Raw genomic sequence first — 27,374 nt, 5'->3', positions numbered from 1 at the left:
CACAATGTATCTTGTCGACTCCCCATTTTTGCTAGTGTAACCCCAGTAAGATAAGTTCTATGCAGGATTTTTAGTTGAATAAGACGGAGCCTAAGAGGGATGGCTGCTTCTCTCGGGGACATCAGTGCCGTGTGTTAGTCGTCATCTTCAATTTGCCCTATATCAGCTTGTCACCATTCTTGGAGAGTGTGAAACGGATCCGGCGCGTTATTACATAGTTTCTGATAGGTTAATGATACAGCTTTTTCTAATATAGGTTCAGAAAGTAGTCTGTCCTCCAGGAGGGATGATTCCGGTATGTTTTCTGTGCCTGAGAGTGCTGCTTTAGGATTATGACTGACCTGTAAGTAGCTGAATACCTCACTTGAGCTAGTTCACATTTCTCCCTTAATTCTGCAAATGTTAGTATTTTTCCATTTTTCACTCAAGTGGCGATTATTGTTACTTTAATGCATTTGTACATGAACATAACCCATGCAACCTTTTAAAAGGGGCAGAATTAAACCTACTTTATCCAAACCCTCCACCACTGCCAGAGAGAGGTCAGTTTCTAGAAGTAGTGTTGATCTTATGCCTCTTATGTAACTTCAAAGATGGACAGTCCTTAGCTGGGTAGGCTCTAGCTGGGTTCAGCCTTTTTTTTGACCGGACATTTCCATGTCTCATGGTGAGACTAGGAGTTAGCAATAAGCTTCATCCAAGCCAGATAGGCATGATTAGATCTGCATGTATCAGATACACAAAAGGTGATGGTAGGATGCTTGCAATAAGTCTAACCACTGGCAATCACTCGGGGTAGCCCAGATGTGGGTTACTTGCTCACTGTGCCACGGAAGCAAGCTACTCCGACTGAAGAGCCCAGGTCATGACTTGGGTTGCTTGTTTTCCGGTTCAGACAGGACCTGGCTAGGCAGTTTGTGCTGGAGTGTTTCTACTGGAGGAGGGACAAGACTGATTTGCATATGGCTGGGTCTAATCAATCTGAGGTGTCCTAGTGGGCAAAAGAATAATGGGTTGAAATGCTACGGTGAGCAATTGCCTTATTGCATGCATACCCCCAGCACCATTTGTGTGTATGATAGGCCTGCATATAGCCACCCTCCGGATCAATCTCCATTAATTTACATGCAAGTCCAGAGGTCCAGTTTCACATTTACTTTCTTTATTTAATTGAACAGTAGAGGCAGGTACAGTTAATCATTCTTAAAACAAGGAAGAAGCCCCAAGTAACCTCACATATATTTAGTTTACAAAGCGTAAGTCTTTTTCAGTTCCAAATTAAGAGGATAGAATAGGAACAAAAAAAATCCCATAAACTGCCGAATCAACTATAATTGAATAAATACATCAACGTTATTATAACGTTATTTAAACGTGCTCAGTGAGTTGAGTCAGTGTCTCACTAAATCAGTTTTTTTTAAAGTATTAGTACATTCTATGGCAAAGTAAAGCATCGACTCTTGAAACCAAGAAGTGTAGAATGAAGGACCATTTAACCATCCTCCTACCAGAAGGGGTACGTTCTGGAGGCAGAGTTAGCAATAAAAGTTCTTAGGTGCATATTCATTTCCGTTTCAGGATTTACACTAAAAGTGATTAAACTCTTAAATATAGTGACAGTAGTGTTATTAATTCAGTTAATGTTCTGGGAATCTCTCACCAATAATTATGAATAATAGGCTACTTATTTACCATATTAAGATTTGGTTTAAAGAAAGCACGTTTTGTAGAGGCAGACACTGTCCTAATATGGCGTTGGAATAACTGCATTGAGGTAAAACATATCTATGTCATACTTTGGTACATTTAGAGAGATAAATTAGCTGGTTGGATAAACTGCCTAATGTTTTGAAGAGCCTGTGAAAGCATTTCTTTCGATCAATGTGTGTTCATGTCCACTGGTTAATAATCAGCAATATTTGCTATATCTGAACAAGCGTTTTACCAGAGAAACAAATCATATCCAGAGATTGAAAATAACTTTGGAAATGATTCCATGGTTTTGTGTGGCTCTTGTTTACAAACCCCTAGGCCAATGCGTTTCAAGGCACACATTCAGCTGCTTGTATTTAAAAATATCTTAATTCTGTATTAAAGCTCTTGAAAGTTCCAATGAATAAATCATCCATGCTGGCCAAAACATTTAATATCTGCTTGACTAGGTTGCTAATGTATCCGTAATAACTGCAGACAATAGTTCATTATCCCAAATAGGAATGGATCATGACTTGATAGAAAGATATTGCATATTCATGTAATATTTCAAAGCTTTTGTATAAATGAAATAATGCTGCTTAACAATATAAAAATAAATGTGTTCGATTTTTCTGCAGCGTGAGACATTCTAGAATCATAATCTGATACTAGTGTATTACTGTCCTACATATTCAAAAATCATTATTTGGGCTAGTCTAGTGCCCAGAAATGCCCAATAATACCATCTTCGGAGCCATTTCCACTTAACTGCTTTGTACGATACTATAAAAGGAAGACTGAAGTGTTGTGATTTGTATAGTTAGTAAACAATAAAAAATATTATTTAAATGGGCATTGTATTGTTTAAGGCATCTAGCACTCGTCACATATGTAATTCTAAATGGTGGCATCCTGTGTGAATATCAGTATTTGTAATTACAAGTTAGTGTGCTACTGAAAGTCGATGAGGTTAGTACGTGCCCATTGGTGGACTGCTATCCCCCATTCTAAGACATTGTCTCTGTTCTAAAGTGTTGTATTATCATTTGAGTAGACATTTTGAGATCCTATTATAGGTTATGCACAAGCTCATTGGTAAACCATTTTTCGCACTGCAATACTGAAGTTTGATAAATGTATTCTCCTCATTGAGGGGTGTAGTTTTAAGTCAGTTAATTTAGAAAAAATTCTGCTTTTAGGTTCTCTGTTTTGCTATTTTGAATAATGTTTTTTCATTGTAGGTGTGAAAGCTGCAATTGTTCAGCATCTTCCCTGGGCATTTTTGCAGGGCGACTAAATGCACCTAGGCCAGTCCATCTGTTGGCATGAAGTGGTTGGGAGAATCCAAGAACATGATTGTGACTGGCAGGCGGAGTGGAAGCAGACATTCCAGCAGACATCCACACAGCCAAACTAAATTGCGACACAATAAAAGGGAGCGGGCAAAACCCACCAGGCATATGCCCGAGCGAAGAGCAAGTACTAGATGTATGTTGTGCTTGAATTTTTTTTACACAGGATACATTTATAATTTAGACATTATGAAGTTTGATTCACTGCTATGATTTAGTTCTGTTTTTGGTTTGATTACAACTGGTTTAGTTAGTTATAAAATATAATTTTCACCAGATTAATCAGGATTCTTACTGCATTCAGCTGAAGGTCAGAAATGCTCCTACTCCTCTTGAAGTGTTTGTTTTTCCCTTGTTTTGTGCTCTCTTCAATAACACACACAACTCCAAGGAGCTTTGCTGTTAAACTGACTAACCATATCATTTGTGTACATTCTCTTTATTGAAACCAGGGGGTAAAGCAAGATCGTTTGTGCTGACATTTACGTTAAGCAGCTTGAACATATTCTGTTCACATGCTGTGCATTATGTCGCCCTATAGTGTATGGGCTTCCAAAAGCATATTTGTGTTAAGGTATTTGGCTGTTGGCGATAAATGTAGTCCGTATTATTGAGTATAATGGTGAGACAACCCTACTGTAGTCCACAGCGCACACAGGCGAATAAGATTGATATACATACTGGAACTAAAGGGTCAGATTGTGCGATTCTAAGAAACAGGAGGCTTTGCCGCAGCGGACTCTACTTTTTTACAGTCTGCACTGAATAAAACCCTATGGATAGGACACGATTCTAGTTCTGCCTTCGGTCGACATTAGTACCTATCGCAGGAACTATTTTCTTTATGTATTTTGTGCCTTCCCTGAAACCATTATGACAGTTGTATCAGACATGTACTGCTTTACAAACAAAAAGTTTGAAAACTGCATAAAACAATTGTGCTTTTGATGCCATGGTATTGGCTCAGGTTTAAGTTGGCCACAAGATTTTATCTCTGGATTTAGCTTTGGCAATGAAACATCCAACGTCAAAAAAGCAGAGTAAGCACCGGATCAACAAGCATTACCATCACCAGGAGTTCCAAGTTGTAGACACACCAAACTGGAACAGGGTGGGGGGTGCAGTAATGGGGGGCCTTCAGCTTCCACACTCACTAATTACTTTGGTGTTACTCCGGTGAAACTTTATCAGGCATGTGAAGTTGAAAAGGTGACTGGGAATAGATGGCAAAATGAATCTTCTTTAAAGTTGACTTGAAAAAGTTGATTGGGCTCAATCTAAAAACCTCACATTTTTGGTATGGAAACGTCCTTGTCCGCCACTCAGTATGGCTGCCTATGAAAAAGCGTTGAACTATTTTAGCGTAAAAAAATGTTGGTGCCAAAAAGGTTTTGAGGAATCGTATGTTAAAGCCCACAAAATCAAGCCCTAAATGCAAGTCTAAGGGTGATTCTGACCTCACTAATGAATATTTGGCCTCTCAAATTCAAGGACCACAGGGGTCAAGGGATGTGCAAGATGCTGGAGATCATATAGTGGCAGTATAAAATCCACCAGTGACAGGTAATGGTAATACAAGTGATGTAGGGGCAGGAAGGAAGGATTCGTACTCCAGCTACCTATTGAAATATTTGAGCCTTCAGTCCTACGCAGTTTAAGATCCTATTAAAATATTCACCCCCCCCAGAAAAAATAAATAGTACGTACACTGTTGGCTGACCCACTGTAGAAACACCAGCGTGCAGTGGGGTTAAGACTGAAATCTTTTGCAGCTACACGCATGGCTTCGCAAATTCTATAGGCATGCTGACTTGAAATGACTATTAGAAGTATGACCTCAATAATTTACTTGCATAGTATTTGCCCGAAGAGCACAAGTACTGAATGGTAGCAATAATTCAGGATGGCAAACTTCGATCAGATACATGCCTAAAAGGCTTGCGATAAGCTGTGGGCACTTTCATTGTACATCTTATCGCCAGACTGGTCCTGTAATGCCTATCGCTCAGGGCTTCAAAGTCATTAGCATGCTCTTTGACGTGGAACACCTCTTTCCTGAACTGATGATGCATTTTAATGTCTGAAAAGTACAGTGAAACTGGAAAAAGTACGGAACCTTTTTCCATACCTGTTGCTTGGACCCCAGACCGCCCAAATCTCAACCCACCCCCACCCATTGCCTACCCCAAATGCCCCTGCTTAGGATTTGGTATCTTGCCTCTGAATGCCAGATTTAGAAGAGGTGAATCAGAATCCCCATCAGTTGGGAAAGAGGTAGTGCAGGACGGAATAAACCCCAATAAGCTTTCAAATGGTTTTGCTACAATGTCACTGACTACCCTTCTTCAAAGAAACCTATCCATTCCTCAGCTGTGCATATAAGAACTGGGTGGACCTCTTGGTGAACATTGGTAGGGGATGGAGGGTACTCTGTAGGTATAAACTCTTTAATGTGACTGCATGGTTCTGGTATGTTTTAACTGGCACTCCCTGCTGACACAGAGAAATCTCAGCCAGTTATAGATAGGAGAGAACCAGGACTAACAGTAGCAGAAGACCAGTGAAGATGATTTTCTGTTCAGTCCATAATAAATTGAGCATCAAGCTTCTTTAGATTTGTTTTGTGACTCACTGTCCTGTCTAATTAATGTTTTACAGATAGTACTGCTTGTGCTTCATCGAGTCCCACTATTGCTGCTGGATTTGAAGGCCAAGGCAAATATGTCCCGTCTTCAGGAATGACTGCCAAGGAGCTGTGTGAAAATGATGACCTGGCAACCAGCTTAATACTTGATCCCTATCTAGGGTTTCGCACACACAAAATGAATACCAGGTAATTGGAATTTGCTACACTTTTCTTCCAGGATCCTTCAGCATTTTGAATTATTACAAAAAGAACGTCTCCATTGTTTATTTTTTGATATACTTGATGCTGAAAACATTTGTTTTTCTATTTGTGTTTCTTCATTTAAGGCAGAACCATCAGATCAGGTTTATTTATAACTGGACCAAACGTGGATGTAATTAATGAGTATTATATATATATATATATATATATATATATATATATATATATATTCATTTGAGTGGCGTAGTGAGCACGGGACCCACGTCTGGGCATACCCTTCCCACATAGGGTGAACAGCAAAACAAACAAGATGATGGACGGAATGTTGCACAATGGCAAAACATTCACCCCCAGTCACAGATCTGGGTTTAATCCATCGTTATTTTGCTCACCAAGCCACCCCAGTTCAGACATGGCTGTATGCAAATCAGTCTTGACCCTGTGCCTCATGGGAACAGTCCAGCCCGAACTGTCAAGCCATGTCTTCCCTGGACCGGAATCAAGCATCCTAGGACCGGTTTCTGGCTATCCGCCGTCTTCAGCCAGGATAGCTTGACTCCAGTGGCGTAGTGAGCACGGGACCCACTTCTGGGCATACCCTTCCCAAAGGCAGCTCACCACCAGAAGTTAAACATGCATGTCATACGGGAGAACAACTCCTAGTAGAGACGCTTTACAAAGCTGAACACCCTGTTCAGTTTCTTTCCATGCAACAACTTCCTTTGATCCGCTCTATATGCATGGCCAGGTCCCCCTAGACTTCTTGGTGCTGCATACAGCAAGGGGGTATGCTTCTGCACAAACCACAAGGGACACCCTTCCAGACAAGGAAAGCAAGCTCCTGGTAAGATCGTGGCGGTGAGGGCAGCCGCCCACTGGCATATCACCAATTGTGTTGGTTTGTTGTCAAAGTATGACAGATTTCATTGTGAGCCACTTGAAGTGCTGGTGCAGCAACTTCCCACAGGAAGAGCGATGGAAGAGCTTGTATCCAAGAAGGAAATGTTTTCAAATGCAAACATCCACTGTGTACTGGATGCTGTGGATACTGCTTCCTGTAGTACTGATTCAAGCATTTTGTGCTGGCATGCATTGCTGTGCATCTTGCGGCTCAGGCTGAAAGTACAACAGCACCTCCTCACCATTCCATTGATGGAGAACATCTTTTTGGTACTAAGGTGGATGAGGTGGTTGGCACACTATAAGCTGCCACTTAAAAGGGCAGTCTTTTTGCAGGCAACAACCCAGGTGTGGGGCCATAAATCACACCTTCCGGTCCGGTACAGATGCAGCAACAGCAGGCCTTTCATGAGTCGCTGGCAGAGGATATACAATGTGTGGTGACAGAGGTAACAGCAACAAAGGCAGGTACTGAAATGGATGCTGTGAAGCAGCTGCCAACTTAGAACACTGACTTGACTCTTGCTGGCCCTGTCTACAAACCTCCCCCCCCCCCTCCATAACACACCTCGCGAGTCTAAAAGATTTCTAACCCCTCTGGGAGGAAATTACCTCACACTAATGGGTTCTGTGAGTTGTTCAGCGGGTTTTTTTGTGGAATTTCACACAGACTACCCCACCCACCCCCACAACAAATTCAACACATGACCACATCCTCTGCTAAAAACACCTCAGTCTTCGGGTGCAGAAGGTTCAAACACTCCTCAAAAAGAGTAAAATACAGGTAGTGCCACTACACCAGCGAGGCAAACACATGTACTCTCTGTACTTCCTCATTCCAAAGAAGGACGGGTCACATTCAAGACCTGAGGCTGCTAATCTGGTGCATCCTGTCGGAGCACTTTCAAACGTCAGCCCTGCAGGAGGTTATTCCCCTCCTCCGATAAGATTTCATGATGGTGCTAGAGCTTAATGACACCTATTTTCATATTCTCATCCACCCTGCTCTTTACCAGTACCTTTGTTTCATGGTAATTGGACATCACTACCAAGCTAAATTCCTACCCTTCGGAGTCACTATAGCACCCAGGGTGTTCTCGAAGTGCCTGGCAATGGTGGCCATGCATCCCCGCAATTGCAGCATTCCTACTTTCTGTAACTCGCGTGTTCCAAGAGGTATACCTGCCAAGGAATAAAAATATAAGCATTTGCTTTTTGAAAAAGCTAATGGCTATTCTTAGGTGCGACTCATGTCCATGGGTGCCAGCTCATCTGTATCCTAAAGGAGCAGATAGGTCTCAAATAAGAAGTAAGGCTGCCTTTTTGATTACATATCAGACGTAGAGTTGATTTGCTTTGCAGTATCACAAGTGTTGCATGTGTCTATTCACATCTGCATGATGTTGGAATGAGTAGAATCATCCTCGTATTTGAAAGAGACAACATTCTTCATACCAATAATAAGTTTGTATATATAATGAAATGTGTGTGCTTTCATGTTTTTATCCCCCGGTACGTATATCCCATGGAACACGTGAGTCACCAAATGTAGAAAGGACTCATTTGGGAAGACACACATAGTACTGAGTGTATCAGAATAATCACATCACTATAATCTAGGCACTGATTGTATATAGTAGGATTCAACAAAAAGGTCCTGAAGAAATGCCGCTTGACCAGTAAAGGCCAAAGAGTGTGAAGCATGTCGACCACAGGAGAGGGATCACAGAACACCTCAGGGTCAACTGGTCCTGTGTGTTTTTAACCTTGCTATAGGTCCCCGTTCCCATAAATACGTCTGTAGACAATTTTGATTCTCCAATCTATCTGACACTACACCCACTATTATCACTGACGCTTGGGCAGTGAAAAGTTCCTGACTAACAGGCCCCAGTTGACTGGCAGGCTAAGCATTGCACCGCCCGCCTAGTAAGCAACAGAATCCTATCAAGAAGCATGCCACCTTAGTGAGTGAGGATTCTTGTCCCTGAAAAAAAATTCTTCCTTGCTTTCATATGAGGCTGATCACACCATAGAGCATACTACATACATTTGGAGTATCAAACTAATCGGTTCATCACTGGTTTCTCTGTAAGGTCACATTATACAGGTGGAGAGGGTATGTGACAAACAGTTCACACCTCCGAGCCCCTTACATTTTATATGTTCAGACACTCACTCCATCCAGTTGCACAATAGATTTGGCACAAGACAGTCTGCAACAGGATTCACTTGTTAGCGGATCACCTGCTCAGGAGGACTCCTCAACAAGTATATGACTGGGAAGTCCTCCTGCAGGTACAGAAACTTCTTGACCTTGGGACCCCACTCATTGATCTCTTTTACACCTCAGAAAATGCAAATCGCCCAAGCTTTGCCTTCAGGTACCCACATCCACAGTCCCTGGGCAATGTACTATAGATAACGTGTTAGGCATCTTTGCTTATGCTTTTGCTCCCCTTCTTCTCACTTTTTACACAACAACATCGGTCCCTAACATGGAGGAATTTCAACACACAGATAAAATATAGACAGAGTCAATCTATATTTTTAGAAAGGCATGTCCAGCCGGACAGTGGTCTTTCAGAGGTTTTACTCAGGATTTATGTATTCAAATCACATAAAGATACCTTCCAACAATCAACCAGTGTGGACCACAAGCCTGTGTCCAGTACTAACAGAGCAGGTACAAAGGGTTGATGTAGACAGCAAAGAAGGGCTTTGTAAGGCGAAAACACATTACTCTATCAACAGTACAATTGTACAGAGTATTACAGTCATGCACTTGACATTAAGTAGTAATCACATTTAGGTTCCAGTGCATTTAAAGTCGACGGCGTTTCGGACCCCTATTAAATCTCAGGGACCATCATCAGGACAATTACAATGAAAAGCCTTAGGGTAATTTAAGCCTCTAAATGCCTAAAGGGGGGAAAAGGAAATATTTACATTAAGTACAGGAACAGCGTTTGCATGATAAAAAACATTGTGAGGAACCAGTGACTTGAGTATGACCCGTGAGCGGCGCAATAACGGTCAGATATAGCACGTGAACTATGGTGATCGGTGCATCAAAATTCATAAGGTCAAGACCGTGATCAGGGCGGAGGTACAGTGAACACGATAGTGAAGGTGTCCAGTGAAGTCGGAAAAGCAATCTATCCCGTCGTGTCACAGAACAAAACCGCAAGGACTGAATGGGGAATATCTCGCAGTAAGGAAGTGACGACTGGTAACAGGAGAGCAGGTGCTATCTAAAAAGAGATGCGTGATGGAGTGAGATTTCACGGAATCGACGGAGGGAGTCAAAAATGGGACCAATGCTCAACGGGGCACCTCAAGGTATAGAGGCTTGCTCCTCCGGTAGCAGGATGGCACACGTTCACCCTGAAAAAGCGGAGGAATTAGTTGTGAACAGTTCCGTAACAGTAGGCGCCAGTGCGCGGGAGACTCCGAGATGGGAGTGCCTCACTTACCACAATCGGGTGGCGGGAGCCGCGGAATAGAATGAAGTCCGTCGGCTGCCAGGGTACCTGGTGGAAGGGGAACGGGTTACCAAACTATGTCATGGACGGTGGTTAAGCACAATTAGGGCGGATAAGGGGATCTGCTTACCGGGTTAGTCGGTCTGGAGAACCACTTCCTGGCGTGCTCAGAGCGGAATGCTCCTGCAAGCAATATGTTAGCTTCTGATTGGTCCCAAAGTGGGGCATAAAAATTGATGACGGACTCCCATACACGCCATCTTAGGACAGGGAGTGTGAGGGGTACAGGTGATGACGTGAAAGAAATTATCGTGCTAAAAAGAAAGCCTGTGATTCGTGCAGTTAAAAATGCATATTTACAGTGGAATACGAGTAGGACTAGAGACAGCACCAAGTTCTTGATAATTGACATGCTTAAGGAGAGAGCATACAGGTACTGCAATTAAGATACATATTTACAACAGAAGAAGCCTGATATTTACAACAGAAAAATAGAAAAATAGGTCTGACTCCACCCAGCTCCAAGTATCAAATGAGGGCAGTCCATTCATCTTGAAGGTTAAGCCCAGAGTTAAGACTATCAGTCTTCAAAATCCATTTGAGTTCCTCCCTGTTCAAGAGGCGTGTGAGATCACCACCCCTGGGTGAGATGATGATCTGTGAGATCACAGTCCAGCGGATATCATTCTCCGAGTGTCCTTTCTCCAAGAAATGCTCTACCAAGGGGGCGTTGGGTGTTTTACACCTGATACGACTTCGATGTTGAGAAATCCTCAGCTTGACCTTCTGCTTAGTTTGGCCCACGTATATCATATTGCAGGGGCAGAAGATGGCATACACAATGTTCTGACTGTTACAGTTGGTAAATGTTTTAAGTGCATTTCTTACATTGTTGTACACAAATTCCTTGCCATCAATTGAAAACTCACAGACAACACATGAGCCACAGCGGGCGTGCCCACGGAGTGGGGGTAATTGCCAGTGATCGTGAAGGGTTACATTTCTAGTAGAAGGTAATGCTGCCCTCACCAATTGGTCCTTTAGATTTTTGTTCTTCTTAAAGGCAAACATGGGAGTATCCCAATTCAGTACCCCCGAGTTTAGAATGTGCCAGTTCTTTTTAACACATTGTCTAACCCGGCTAGAAACTGGGGAGTAGGTAGTGACACATACCAATTTTTCAGTTGATTGTTTAGGTTTAGGTTCAAGGAGGGTTTCGCGTGGGCAGTACCAAGCTCTCTTCATAGAGTTCTTAATTAAGCGCCGTGGGTACCCTCTGAACTGGAGTTTACCTGAAAGTATGTTGGCCTCACAAAAATAGTCTTCCTTTTTATAGCAATTTCTTCTCAGCCTTAAGAACTGGGAATATGGCAGACTGTCCCTCAGAGCCCTGGGGTGACAGCTGTCATAACGTAGCAACGTGTTTCTCTCCGTAGGTTTACGGAAAAGGGAGGTGTATAGGATGCCCTCATGATGTTGAATATTTAAATCAAGAAAGGAGATATTACTTTGGTTGTGAGTAATCGTGAAGGTAAGGCCATTACAATTGTGGTTAAGCCAGTGCAGGAAACCATCCAGTTCAGGGATAGTTCCACCCCAGATTAAGAAAATGTCGTCTATATATCTCTTCCAATTTTTTATTCCCTGGTGAAAGGGGTTTGTTGGGAACAAGATAGTGTTTGTCTCCAACCAGTCCATGTACAGAATTGCTAGGGTGGGGGCAAAGACAGCCCCCATAGATGTACCCCGCACTTGTTGGTAATACTGTGAATCGTACATAAAGAAATTCTGGGTAAGACAGATTTCTAAGAGTTGAATAATAAATACAGTAGGAACTCTGTGGGGGCTAGGACGGGTGTTGAGAATGCTCTCCATCACCAACAGTGAATCCCTCTGGGGTATGTTTGTGTACAAAGACTCGACGTCTAATGTACAGAGGGTCTCAGTTTTAGGGTCAAAAGCATGGTTTTCTATGATGTTTATCATATGCATACTATCTCTTATATAGCACTGGGTTGTTGGTACAAAATCCCTCAGAAAATGGTTGACATAAAGGCCAGTATTACCAACAAGTGCGGGGTACATCTATGGGGGCTGTCTTTGCCCCCACCCTAGCAATTCTGTACATGGACTGGTTGGAGACAAACACTATCTTGTTCCCAACAAACCCCTTTCACCAGGGAATAAAAAATTGGAAGAGATATATAGACGACATTTTCTTAATCTGGGGTGGAACTATCCCTGAACTGGATGGTTTCCTGCACTGGCTTAACCACAATTGTAATGGCCTTACCTTCACGATTACTCACAACCAAAGTAATATCTCCTTTCTTGATTTAAATATTCAACATCATGAGGGCATCCTATACACCTCCCTTTTCCGTAAACCTACGGAGAGAAACACGTTGCTACGTTATGACAGCTGTCACCCCAGGGCTCTGAGGGACAGTCTGCCATATTCCCAGTTCTTAAGGCTGAGAAGAAATTGCTATAAAAAGGAAGACTATTTTTGTGAGGCCAACATACTTTCAGGTAAACTCCAGTTCAGAGGGTACCCACGGCGCTTAATTAAGAACTCTATGAAGAGAGCTTGGTACTGCCCACGCGAAACCCTCCTTGAACCTAAACCTAAACAATCAACTGAAAAATTGGTATGTGTCACTACCTACTCCCCAGTTTCTAGCCGGGTTAGACAATGTGTTAAAAAGAACTGGCACATTCTAAACTCGGGGGTACTGAATTGGGATACTCCCATGTTTGCCTTTAAGAAGAACAAAAATCTAAAGGACCAATTGGTGAGGGCAGCATTACCTTCTACTAGAAATGTAACCCTTCACGATCACTGGCAATTACCCCCACTCCGTGGGCACGCCCGCTGTGGCTCATGTGTTGTCTGTGAGTTTTCAATTGATGGCAAGGAATTTGTGTACAACAATGTAAGAAATGCACTTAAAACATTTACCAACTGTAACAGTCAGAACATTGTGTATGCCATCTTCTGCCCCTGCAATATGATATACGTGGGCCAAACTAAGCAGAAGGTCAAGCTGAGGATTTCTCAACATCGAAGTCGTATCAGGTGTAAAACACCCAACGCCCCCTTGGTAGAGCATTTCTTGGAGAAAGGACACTCGGAGAATGATATCCGCTGGACTGTGATCTCACAGATCATCATCTCACCCAGGGGTGGTGATCTCACATGCCTCTTGAACAGGGAGGAACTCAAATGGATTTTGAAGACTGATAGTCTTAACTCTGGGCTTAACCTTCAAGATGAATGGACTGCCCTCATTTGATACTTGGAGCTGGGTGGAGTCAGACCTATTTTTCTATTTTTCTGTTGTAAATATCAGGCTTCTTCTGTTGTAAATATGTATCTTAATTGCAGTACCTGTATGCTCTCTCCTTAAGCATGTCAATTATCAAGAACTTGGTGCTGTCTCTAGTCCTACTCGTATTCCACTGTAAATATGCATTTTTAACTGCACGAATCACAGGCTTTCTTTTTAGCACGATAATTTCTTTCACGTCATCACCTGTACCCCTCACACTCACTGTCCTAAGATGGCGCGTATGGGAGTCAGTCATCAATTTTTATGCCCCACTTTGGGACCAATCAGAAGCTAACATATTGCTTGCAGGAGCATTCCGCTCTGAGCACGCCAGGAAGTGGTTCTCCAGACCGACTAACCCGGTAAGCAGATCCCCTTATCCGCCCTAATTGTGCTTAACCACCGTCCATGACATAGTTTGGTAACCCGTTCCCCTTCCACCAGGTACCCTGGCAGCCGACGGACTTCATTCTATTCCGCGGCTCCCGCCACCCGATTGTGGTAAGTGAGACACTCCCATCTCGGAGTCTCCCGCGCACTGGCGCCTACTGTTACGGAACTGTTCACAACTAATTCCTCCGCTTTTTCAGGGTGAACGTGTGCCATCCTGCTACCGGAGGAGCAAGCCTCTATACCTTGAGGTGCCCCGTTGAGCATTGGTCCCATTTTTGACTCCCTCCGTCGATTCCGTGAAATCTCACTCCATCACGCATCTCTTTTTAGATAGCACCTGCTCTCCTGTTACCAGTCGTCACTCCCTTACTGCGAGATATTCCCCATTCAGTCCTTGCGGTTTTGTTCTGTGACACGACGGGATAGATTGCTTTTCCGACTTCACTGGACACCTTCACTATCGTGTTCACTGTACCTCCGCCCTGATCACGGTCTTGACCTTATGAATTTTGATGCACCGATCACCATAGTTCACGTGCTATATCTGACCGTTAGTGCGCCGCTCACGGGTCATACTCAAGTCACTGGTTCCTCACAATGTTTTTTATCATGCAAACGCTGTTCCTGTACTTAATGTAAATATTTCCTTTTCCCCCCTTTAGGCATTTAGAGGCTTAAATTACCCTAAGGCTTTTCATTGTAATTGTCCTGATGATGGTCCCTGAGATTTAATAGGGGTCCGAAACGCCGTCGACTTTAAATGCACTGGAACCTAAATGTGATTACTACTTAATGTCAAGTGCATGACTGTAATACTCTGTACAATTGTACTGTTGATAGAGTAATGTGTTTTCGCCTTACAAAGCCCTTCTTTGCTGTCTACATCAACCCTTTGTACCTGCTCTGTTAGTACTGGACACAGGCTTGTGGTCCACACTGGTTGATTGTTGGAAGGTATCTTTATGTGATTTGAATACATAAATCCTGAGTAAAACCTCTGAAAGACCACTGTCCGGCTGGACATGCCTTTCTAAAAATATAGATTGACTCTGTCTATATTTTATCTGTGTGTTGAAATTCCTCCATGTTAGGGACCGATGTTGTTGTGTAAAAAGTATGCTCCCCATGGTCCCTGCTGACTCATTTTGGGGTCCCTTGTTGTTGTTTAATTAATTCCCCTTCTTCTCACTTCATGCATGGTAAGAAAGAGAAAGCCGGTGTCCCTGACCTTTGTCCTAGTGGTTCCAACGAGGGAATGACAGTCTGTTGCGCCTAGAGATGTCCTCTCAGTCTCCATGAGAAGCTACCAATCATACCAGACTTTCTCAGGCGGCAACATATCAGATCAAGACCGGATGAGCTCAACCTGTTGATTTTGCACCTGAGGTCCTTGGACTTAGCTTCCATAACCTCCCTGATGAATATATAGACCTACTGCGATAGGCAAGTAGACTTACTTCATGTGCATGTTATGCAACCAAGTGAAAGATATTGGTTAATTACTGCGTCTCAAGCAGCCAAACCCATTTAGAGTCTGTGTCCAAGACATTATCTGTACCTTCTACGCCTAAAAAAGTAAGGCCTGCGTATACCACCATACATCTTCACCTAGCCGCAGTATCTGCATACGTGCAATAGAGAACGCTCATCCTTCTTCAGAATCCCTGTAGTAGGGCTGTCATGGAGGAATTTAAAAGTGTAATGCCTCCAAGAACACACCCAACCCCTGTATGGAACCTTAATTTAGTTCTAAAAAGGCTAGTTGGGCTCTCTTTTGAGGCCCTTTCTTGCAAACTACAAGTTCTATATTTGGACAGTGGCTGTTTTTAGTATCCATTACTTCGCTCAGAAGCATCATCAGCAAGGTACTAGCACCATTCAAGAACCATTCCTTTAGGTTTACATAGACAATGTAATCCTTAACCAAAGTAGTTTCACCTTTCACATTAACCAGACTATTGAGCAATTCCTATTCTTTCCGCAGTCAGATTATGTTGTAGAAAGAGCATTGCACATCTTGAATGTCAAGCGAGGGCGCATGTGCTGTATCGACAGGACTAAGTTCTTCCGCAAAATTTGTCAGCTCTTTGTAGTTTTTGCTAAACACCACAAAGGTAATACTATTTCTAAGGTAGGCTTTACACAATGGGTTCTTAAGTGTATTCAGACTTGCTACACGAAAGTGAAAGAAGTATCTCCGCTTCCGCCCAGGACACACAATACTCACAAAATGGGAACCACCGTGAAGTTTCTAGGTAACATCCTATTAGCAAACATCTGCAAGGCAGGTACCTGGTCAATGATTACACTATGGCCGCCATCTAATCCTGATATTTACTATGTAACTGATCTCCTACCAAGAAACCAGCGCCAAGATGCTCCTTCCGGAGCGACCGTTGCGCTCTATAAATACCACCACAAATTACAAATGCCACAAACCTGTACAAAGAACTACCTTGTGGGCATACCAGCTCATCTGCAGGCTGTGGTTGTTCAAACGGTGTTAAGAACATTGTTCCAAACATCTGCATCATCTGCCCACTAGACCCTCCTCGGGACGAAACTGCTTTACAGCCAATTCAGACCATGTGTATCTGCAGCCCCACATCCTACAAACGGAAAATGTTACCCTGTAAGAATCTGTTTGAAGCGTGTAGTGCTTTAGATTTACATGTGGCCCCCTCCTCCCAACAAGCTGGAAATGGCGGTACGTGTTTATTTTCCTTACACTTCGCTTCTTGAATAATTTACAATTCACATGGCGCTATTCAGTAGTCTTACTCTACATTACGCTTTCAACTCTGAACTGCTGAGAGAAAAACAATCTATGGAGAAGTCTGTGCCCAGACACATTCTGGGCTAAGGGAAGAGTCACAGCACATCCTTTGATTTGAAACTTACTCAAAGAAAAATAAGTTATACGTTGAAATGTTGGATCCCAACACTAGATGGTAGGAGTATGCAGAGTTTGTGAACCCACAGGACTACACGCTACAAAGCTAAGCTTTCAAGGTAAGTAACCTTTTCCTTATTAAATTGCTTATTAAATCTTGAAGAGTAATTTCTGATTACAGATGTTTTCAACTTTTAGAAGGAATACTGGGGGTTGAACAGTGACTCCTTGACCTTCCAAGGACAAGCTATATTCTATAGTACTTATGGATGATACAACATCAAATGATGATTTATTTTCGAATAAATGTTGGGGACAATATACACGCCCTGAAAAAGTCCAAGATGTATGGGGACGAAAGGCATTAACTGATTTGGTGATTGAGAACTAAGCTTTTAATAAAAGTTTTATTACATCAACTTAATTTAGTAGAAATTAGTAGAAACATCATACATTCTTATTTTTTCAGTTGGAAGGACATTTATCATGGGAACTGTACTGTATACCAAGCTCAGCCCACACTCCTGTAGTATGTGTAATTGTTAAGTTTTTCTTTTTGGGTCACTAAATGTGGTGATTTGTTTTGTCAGGTCGTCTTTTTGCACTTCTTGAATGTGGGATTGCTAAAGGAGTTGTATTGTATTGCAACATTTATATACTGCCCCTGTGTGTGTCGCCGAAGGGCTTGTCTACAGAAGTTGCACCCTACACCATGTAGGTTGTGTAGTTGGAAGGGTTTGTTTTTGTCTTAACCCTTTGTGGGGACTGTTTCCATGTCATGAGTGATGACTTCTCAGGTGTGGTTATCGTATTATGGGATACAGTGCAGAGTATGGTGGCTAAGGAGTTGTGAGAGTGAGGCTTGCAGTTTATGGTTTTTAGTAAGCTGGCAGCTTTGAACAGCTCTGCCGGTCTCATTATGCTTCTTTTTTAATGATCTTAGTCCGCTTAGCTAGATACTTCAAAGGATTGTTCATTCTGAGTTATTTTGTTTAAAGTTTATGATCTTGAGCAGGTTTAGATTAGAAGGAGAAATGGTGGAGATATCTCCTGGGATGGATTCCATTAATATCATCCCATATCTGCTGGTCAATGTGAGATGCCAAGAACCGGTCGTAGTATGTAGCTTGTTGGGACCTGTAGTAGTGAAATAAATTAAAGCACTCCATATACCAGTGGCATGTGCCGGATCTCTTCAGTTATTCCATGCCGGACCAGTTGATAATTAGTGATTTGTTGCTGTGGACCAGTGCAGTGCTAGATGATGGGCATGACCAGTAGAAGTTGTCACATGTGGTGTAAGAGTTTTAATCGAAATAAAATAATTATTCTGTATGAACTCCAGTTAACTGCCCGACCGCTGAATGTTATGATATTAGTATTTAGGTCATTACCATAGCTCAGGATGATTATATATTTCATTGTATTGTAATTGCATTTATATAGTGCTTAACTACCCTTGATGTGTTGAAGTACATTATGAAGTACATTATGCCTGGCAGCATGCCACTCCGAACCCAAGGTGTTTTTATGTTCCCCTAGTGGTTATTAGGATTAGTCTTCTGCTGTAAAGGAAATTATCGCTACAGTTTTCTAGTGGTAGATTAAATTAATAGAAATTAGATGGGAGGGGGTACGTGAATTAATCCTATGGCTGGTGGTATTAATATATGACTTAATGGAAATTAGGTATTGTTAGCTTGCAGGTACACTGTGTGAAGAGTCCAGTCAAACCCTTATGGTTTACAGAGGAAAAATGGTAACATTAAATGCTCTCTTTTGTGGTAGTGTGGGCGAGCAGTTTTAGGCTTATAAAGGGTAGTGCTAAGCATTTTTTGTACTCACAGAGACAATAAATGAGACACATATACAAGAATAAATCCGAGACCAATTTAGAAAAATAAGTAGTTTTTTTTATATACATATTGATACCATGAACTTCGTTATCAAGTAAGTACTTTTTTAAATATGGAATTCCTCAGGTAAGTAAACAGTTCACTTAAATTCGTCTTTATACCGCAATGCTCACACATGCGAGAAAAGGTACGTGTTGCATACAGTTTTTTATGGTCGGTTTCTGGGGGTCTCCTACTGGACTTAGGGTTGCAGGGAGTGAAGGTCCAAAGTACCACCAGCAGTTACTCATTACCTGCCCTGGGGTGTCCAGGTGCAGAGGTGCTGGTCTGGTTGGTAGCTTTGCGCACTATGCAGGTAGAAAGAAGGAGAGCTACCTAGAAACAGGCTGCAGAGGGGGACTTGAGGACATGTTCGGGAGCTCTCAACGGGGGGCTCGGGTCACAAGGGTTGTGGGAACAAGGGGACAGAGCCGGTTCATTGGTACCTGGGCTGGTGTGCACAGGTGATGAGTGGAAAGGTTGTCTGGGTTCTGTGTGTCCTAGGGCCTTGCAGTTGTCCGTCTCGCTGGTTGGGCCACTCTGGAAGTGGGTCTCTGCGGTTCTGATATCCCTCGACGGTTGCTCAGTCTTGGTGCTGTTAGAGTCCCAACTGGACTTAAACCGGCCTTGACTGCTGGAAGGGATCTGGTACCCTGGGTATTGGTCCTGTGCGGCTCCATTTGGTCCTGGTGTCCTCTCACTGGGTGGGTGGACAGATCTGACCTTTAATAGCACGGGTACCTCTTTCTCTGGCAGAGGGGACTGTTGTGTTGGGTTCACCGGGGAGCAGCAACACAGTAAACCGGTCTCTGCTTCTTCAGGGGAGTAACTTCTCTACTCCAAGGGAGATTGCTTGCAGTTTGCTAAGGGCTGGCAGTCTACTGGGGTTCATGGTAGCTGCTCAGCTGCAGGAAGAGTCACTTGGTTGCAATTGATGAGACTGGTGAAGGCAAGTTTTGGCGGCAAAAGTCCATAGCAGGCTTCAGTTCTCGGTCTCTTGTAGCTCTTCTTTGTCCTATTCTTGTATAAATTCCTGGCATCAGGGGTGAACCTAAATACACAATTTAGGGTGATCAGGGGCGAGACGGGTATAAGCCAATGGTCTGGGTTTCTGTTGCAGTAACCCCGCACTTTTTGCCTGATTTCTGATGCACTTTGACTTGGTGCGCCCTGGGTCACTGCCATTCAGGTTCCCATGCCTGTGTACTTTTCCAAAACTGTACCTTTGTACCCCAAATTGGCACCTCTCTTGCCACATGTAAATCTCATGTAAAAGGTACCAAGGGCACTGTGACCAGGGGAGGCCTCTAAGGGACGCAGCACATATTAGAGGTCCTGTACCTTAACACACACTCTGCCATTGTAGCCTGCGTGTTTGGGTGCAGAGAAAGTGAAGAGTCGACATGGCACCCATACCTGTGTGCCATGCTTTCAACCCAATGCCTATGGTATAGGTTAGACACCCCTCTAGCTGACTGCACTATACCACTGGTGAGGGTACAGTTGCATGAGCACTGTACCCTTACAGTGTCTAAATCCATTCTTAGACATTGTAAGTGCAGAAAAGCCATAAAAGAGTATATGGTCTGGGAGTTTGTCATTACAAACTTCACAGCACCATAATGGCTTTACTGGAATCTAATAATAATAATCCACATTTGTAAAGCGCACAATCACCCGTAAGGGTCTCTAGGCGCTGGGGGCCGTCGGGAAGATTAAGCGAGCTATTGCCCAGAGTCACATGGTGCTGGGCTAACCTGCCGCCGGAGCCGGGGATCGAACCCTGATCCCCAGATTCCAGCGTCAGTCGCCCTGGCCGCGGCGCCACACCTCTCCTGGGAAGTTTGGTATCAAACCTCTCCGCATAATAAACCCACACTGATGCCAGTGTGGGATTTATTATACAATGCCCTCAGAGGGCATCTTGAAGATGCCCCTGAAAAACAGCCAGCCTCTGGTGGGTTCCCTAACTGGTAAACACCAGCCTGCCACCACGAGAAATGTTTCTGGACCCCTGGGGTGATAGCCTTCGCTTCCTGAGCCCAGAAACACAGCCTTTCCTAGGTCTCCTTCTGGACTTAGGGTCGCAGGGGGTGAAGTTCAGGAACAGCCATCTGTGGCAGGGGAGTTTCAAAGTTCTTGCCGCCTCTGTAATGTGACCCCCCAGCCTCACCTGCTATCAGGAGCAGGCCCCCCTCCTGTCCCCCCTCCTTTTCGGCAGGAAACAGGTGGGGAAAATTAGCACAGCCCAGAAAGTGTGGCCACCTCTACCAACCCCACCCCTCAGGTCGGGGAGGCGAGGTAAAGTCACCCTAAGGTCCGTAGCCCATTGGCTACTGACCTCCAGACCCCTATAACGCCCCCTAAGTATAGTATTTACGGGGCAGCCCTGAACCAAGAAAACAGATTTCCGCAACCTACGAAGAAGAAAGACGAAAGAAGACACCCAGCAGAGGAGACTGCAGAGAAGAACTGACTTGGCCCCAGCCCTACTGGCCTGTCTGCAGTTTCCATAGATCCTGCGTTTAAAAGTCACCTTGTCCTGCAACCAGTGACCCCCAGAACCCTTGGCAGGCTGACTGCCTTTAACAAAGACAGGATTTCCTGTGAACAGCAGCTCTGTTCAAAAGAAACAGACAAGAAAAACGCTGAGTCTGCTGAGGACAAAGAAACCCAACGCCTGGACCCACCACTACACCTGACTCCTACGGCCTGAATCTGAGTGGCTCACCGGTCGCAGCGTTGTCCCCCAGCGCTCCAGAGTTGAATCCCCTCCAATGTTACCTGCAGCCTCTGTACGGAGGCCCCCCCCCCCAACCTCGAGTGGCCTGGTAAGCTGAAATCCAACCTCAAAAGACACCCCTGCAGCCAGCGCCCAGCGCTCTGGAGTAGAGGAACTGAGGGTTCGAGGCATGTGGGCTGCTAAATTCATATCTATAGCATAGAACGCCGTCTAGTGTTGGGTCCGGATGATTGCACATTGTTGTCCTGGAAGAGTCTTCGAAGTATCACGAGATAGGTGGCTCCTCCCCTGGACTACAGTGCGCATGGGCATCGACTCCATCCCCAGATTGTTTTTTTCCGCCATTGGGTTCGGATGCATATTTGATCACTCAAGGTCGGAATCGATAGAAACTTTCCTTTAGGCCCGAAGGCCTTTCCGTAGCGTCGGTATTGTCTTGCGTTCGGTGCCCAGCTCTGTTCCGGCTCAGTTCTCGAGTCTGACTTCCAGAGGAGTCGCGTGGCTCTTCGGTGCTCGAGGCCCAGTCGACGCAACCAGACTTCGACTATACATCATGGAACGGAGCCCGTTCAAGAAATGTCCCGTGTGCGGATCTAAGTATCCCCACATCGACGTCCACCCGGTGTGCAACAAGTGCCTGTCGCCGGATCACGATGAAGCCAACTGTATGGCTTGTTCCCGTTTTCGCTCGAAGAAGACGATTCGACTTCGGCGCGTGGCGCGCCAGGAGGCCCGGCAGTCGGCACCGGTGGACATTTTCGAGGGGGAAGAAGCGGACGAGCAAGGAGTTCGAGAGCCGCTTTCAACTCCGGCAGAGGAGATCGACTACAACTACGACGCAGACGTCGAAGTAATCGATGCAGAAGAAGTCGTCGACGAGGTAGGAGACGACAATGAGGCCTATGGGGCCACGGAAGATAGCTCAGGCGAAGAGCTATGCCCCGATCGAACAATCACTGAGGCTCAGGTCGAGGGATCGCCACATGGCCTTACCCAAGACCTTACAACTGGATCCACGGTCTCCCCTACGGGCCGGACTACGGACACTTCGACGGAGCCGCTATTGGTAAAATCGAAACCGAAAGTGAAAGCTTCGGTCTCGACGAAACAGAAAGTGATTGAGACGCCATCGAAACAGAAGACGTCTGTCGCTCTGGTCGCCTCCTTGTCTTCCGACATGTCGGGGCAGCCGAAGAGAGTTGTCGATCTGGTTACGGCGCCCAAGGGCGTGGAACCGAAGTCGCTCAAGGCCGTCGAGCCCAAATCACTCAAGGGCGTCGAGCCGAAGACTGGCCGCTGACCCGAAACCGTCGGCACCGAAGGCCGTCGTCACGGCCGGAGGACACAGCGATCCGAAAGAGGCACTTCCTGCACATCGACCGGAGAAGGCCAAAAGTTCTGCGCTCGAGTCTGCACATGCTGGTAGACCGAGAACGCCTGTCGGGTCGACGAAACCGTCAGCCTCCTTCACAAAGCAGGTGTCGGACTCCTTGCAACGCATCAGGAGCAAGGCTTCTGAGGTCGATCCGAAGGATTCTTCCACCCCGAAGTTCGCTGCCGTGAAGCCGAAGTCCTCGGCGCCAATCCAGTTCACCCTACCACCGAAAGTGGCGCCGAAGGCGTTCGCCCCAAGATCGGTCGACGACGCTTCCGTCAAGGTGTCGACGGGGTCGAAGCCTCCACAGCCAGTGGGGAGCTTGAAGCATCGACAACCCCTGATGGAGGAGCAGTCGGAACACTTTATCGACGCCGACACCGGTAAACTTTCACTCTACAAGAGAAAGATCACGCCGGCTCAGCCTATGGAGTCCTACATCATTCCATTGAAGCGCAAAAAGCCTTCTACGGATTCCCCAGTTCTGGTGGAGCCGATTGATCCACGTCCTCGGACCATTGCTCCATCCTCACCCACTTATTCAGAAGTGGAGGCTGGGGAGGGGGATGATGAGGAGTACAACTTCCCTACCAACACTGATCCTGAGGATCACCAAGACTCATGGGCAGATGCAGGGGACCCTGATGATCCGCACACTGCCCAGGACACTCAAGTGTATAATGTCAAAACCTCCCCTACTGAGGATTCTGTGGCATTCAATGCTCTCATTGAGAGGGCGGCTAAAAATCATGACGTCCAGCTGCATGCTGACCCTGTTGAGGTGGACTTCCTGTTTGATACCTTTTCCACCTCTGAAAAGACTGTCAAAACTCTGCCAATGCTAAAGGGGGTTCTAAAACATGCTGCAGACATTTTTAAGGAACCCACACGTGCCAGGGTTATAAACCCCAGGATTGAGAAAAAGTATAAGCCGGCACCTGGCGACCCGACCTACATCAAGGGCCAGTTGCCGTTGGACTCTTTGGTCGTTTCTAATGCCCGGAAGAGGGCGAATTCTCAAACTACTGGTGATGGTCCTCCCCCTGACAAGGAATCTAAAGTGCTCGAAGCATCAGGGAAGAGGGTGGCGGCTCAAGCGGCCAATATCTGGCGTATTTCAAACACTCAGGCCCTCCTGGCCAGATATGACAGGGCACACTATGATACACTTGAGACCCTGTTACAGCACTTGCCCGATGAGTATAAAGAGGCAGCGGAGATGCTCATTCAGGAAGGGAAGCTCATCTCGAATGCCTCTATTAAATGTGCACTGGACGCAGCAGACACCGCAGCCAGGGCAATTAACACAAGTGTGATGCTGCGGCGTCAGGCCTGGCTCAGAATCTCCGGGTTCAAACCGGAGATACAAACCACCATCCTCAATCAGCCTGTAAACCCTGATCACTTATTTGGACCTGAGGTGGACACCACCCTGGAAAAAATAAAGAAAGACACCGAGACTGCAAAGTCCATGGGGGCTCTCCAGTCCCAGTAGTTCATGGGTAGTACTTTTCGTCGCTCAAGCAATAGAGGTGTTTCCAGAGGCCAGATGTCCCAGCAAACACAGTACAATAAAGGTGGGGCGCAGACCTCTTACAACAAGCAGAGTAGAGGCGGCTATCGTGGCAACAGCACCAAGGGCAGAGGTCGTGGAAACAACAACTCACGATCCTCCGCCACCAACAAACAGTGATGCCTTGTCACTGCCCCCGACCATACAACACCTGTCGGGGGGGAGACTCCAACAGTTCCTGCCAGTCTGGAAATCCATCACCACAGACAGGTGGGTCAGAAAACTTATCCAGTACGGTTATTGTCTGGAGTTAACGTCCACTCCACCCAACAAGGCACCGTCCTACGTCAACAGAGCATTTGCACTTATTGCAGCAGGAGGTGCTCGTCATGCTGCAAAAAGGGGCAATAGAGCTCGTGCCGGTGGAGGACAGAGGCTCCGGAGTGTACTCCCTGTACTTCCTGATCCCGAAAAAGGACAGGTCCCTCAGACCCATACTGGATCTCAGACCCCTAAATCAGTACATTCTCTCAGAACACTTTCACATGCTCACGCTGCAGCAGGTTCTTCCGTTGCTCAATCAGGGAGACTTCCTCGCAACATTAGATCTCAAGGATGCATATTTTCACATTCCGCTACACCCGTCACACAGAAAATACCTCAGATTCACCATCCAGAATCAGCATTATCAATTCAAGGTCCTCCCTTTCGGAGTGACCACAGCGCCCAGGGTCTTCACAAAATGCCTGGCGACAGTGGCTGCGCACCTCAGGAGGCAGAACGTTCACGTCTACCCTTATCTGGACGACTGGCTTGTCCAAGCAAAGTCGGCCCAGCAGTGCGCTGCCAACATGTCCCACACCATTCACCTTCTTCACCGTCTGGGATTCTCACTGAACTATCCGAAGTCGCACCTTCAGCCAGCCCATGTGCGACAGTATCTGGGCGCGACAATAGATACTCTGGCAGCCACGGCTCAGCCAAATTCTGTGAAGGTCAACAGCATTCAGTCTCTGATCCAGAAGTTCAGACCGCAACACTCGCTTCCGGCAAGAGTGTTCATGCAGTTGATAGGCATGATGGCCTCCTGCATTTTCATAGTCCCGCATGCCAGACTACATATGCGTCCACTTCAGGAGTGCTTAGCACATCAGTGGAATCAGGCTCAAGGACAGTTGAAAGACCTAGTGTTGGTGACCTAGTGTTGGTGACCGGTCGGGCATACAACTCTCTGCATTGGTGGAATCCACACAACCTTTGCAAGGGCCGACCGTTCCAAGAGCCTGTGCCACAGATTATTCTGACAACGGACGCATCTCTCCAGGGATGGGGAGCTCATGTACTCCACTACACGGTGCAGGGACTATGGACAACGCAACAACAGAAGATGCACATCAACTACCTAGAACTGATGGCAATCTTCATGGCAATGAAGGCATTCAAAGTACATCTGTGCAACCAAGTCGTGTTGATCCGGACGGACAACATGACAGCCATGTACTATATTCAAAAGCAGGGAGGTACACACTCTCCACAGTTGTCTCATCTGGCTCAGAGCATGTGGAAGTGGGCCATTCAGAGGAACATCTTCCTCATGGCGGAACATCTCCCGGGAAAGGACAATCAGATGGCGGATCTGCTCAGCAGGTACAGCCACCAAATGCACGAGTGGGAGATACATCCATCAGTACTCCGCCCGTACTTCCAGCAGTGGGGTCATCCAGAGATAGACCTATTCGCCACAAGGGAAAACGCAAAATGCCAAAGCTTTGCCGCCAGGTTCCCGCACCCACAGTCGCATGGCAATGCGATATGGATGAACTGGTCAGGCAGATTTGCGTACGCTTTTCCCCCAGCACCTCATATACCGCTGGTGGCAAGAAAGCTAAAGCAACACTCAATGACACTCATCCTGGTTGCTCCAACGTGGGCACGCCAACCATGGTACACCACGTTTCTAGAACTCTCCGTGGTACCGCATCAAAGGCTACACCTCACACCCCGGCTTTTGACGCAGAGCCATGGCGACATTCTGCACCCAGATCCGCAACAGCTCAACCTGGCGATCTGGCTCCTGAGGTCTTAGAATTTGGCTACCTTAACTTACCTCCCGACTGCATGGATATCATACAGGAGGCAAGAAAGCCCACCACCAGAGCATGCTATGCGGCCAAATGGAAGCGGTTTATCATTTACTGTGCAGAACACAACATCAACCCGCTTGATGCATCTACTCACAACATAATTTGTTATTTGTTACATCTTTACAAATGCAATCTGGCGTACGGTTCCATTCGGATACACTTATCCGCCATAGCGGCTTATCTCCAAAACAGGCAGCATCTCTCCGTTTTCAGAGTGCCTGCCATTAAAGCCTTTCTAGAAGGACTGAAACGGGTCATTCCTCCCAGAACACCGCCAGCTCCTGTATGGAACCTTAATGTGGTCCTCACCAGACTGATGGGCCCACCTTTTGAGCCTCTACATTCATGCGAGATTCAGTTCTTAACATGGAAAGTGGCTTTCCTAATAGCCATAACGTCCCTGCGACGTGTTAGTGAGCTCCAGGCGCTCACTGTACAAGAGCCATTCATACAGATTCACTCAAACAGGGTGGTGCTGCGCACTAACTCTAAATTTCTTCCTAAGGTGGTTTCACAGTTCCATGTCAATCAGACTATTGAACTGCCTGTGTTCTTTCAAAATCCTGAGACAGTTGCTGAAAGAATGCTCCACACTCTTGACGTCAAACGAGCTTTGATGTACTACATCGATAGGACCAAAGATTTTAGGAAGACGAAACAACTCTTTGTTGCCTTTTCTGCCCAAGACAAAGGCAACCCCATTTCCAAAGCAGGTATAGCCAGGTGGATCGTTAAGTGTATTCAAATTTGCTATCTCAAAGCTAAGCGCACTTTAACGGTCCCCCCCAGAGCCCACTCCACCCGCA

The 27,374-nt window shown here is 45.5% G+C and overlaps 1 protein-coding gene across 3 annotated transcripts in view; it reads left to right on the top strand.

The window, feature by feature from the left end:
- Positions 1 to 27,374, top strand: part of KMT5B (lysine methyltransferase 5B) — a 300,700-nt gene that overhangs the window by 75,390 nt on the left and 197,936 nt on the right. For all 3 annotated transcript variants that reach the window (XM_078682852.1, XM_078682850.1, XM_078682851.1), the window contains 2 exons: positions 2,937 to 3,183; positions 5,706 to 5,880. In XM_078682852.1, coding sequence (XP_078538978.1) covers positions 3,021 to 3,183; positions 5,706 to 5,880 — 338 coding nt within the window. In that variant the 5' untranslated portion in view covers positions 2,937 to 3,020. The remainder of the gene's footprint in view (positions 1 to 2,936; positions 3,184 to 5,705; positions 5,881 to 27,374) is intronic.

Source organism: Lissotriton helveticus, chromosome 3_1 (genome assembly GCF_964261635.1).
Source record: "Lissotriton helveticus chromosome 3_1, aLisHel1.1, whole genome shotgun sequence".
Taxonomy (NCBI): domain Eukaryota; kingdom Metazoa; phylum Chordata; class Amphibia; order Caudata; family Salamandridae; genus Lissotriton; species Lissotriton helveticus.
The sequence above is the reverse complement of the archived record's forward strand: the minus strand, read 5'-3'. Positions and strand labels throughout refer to the sequence as shown.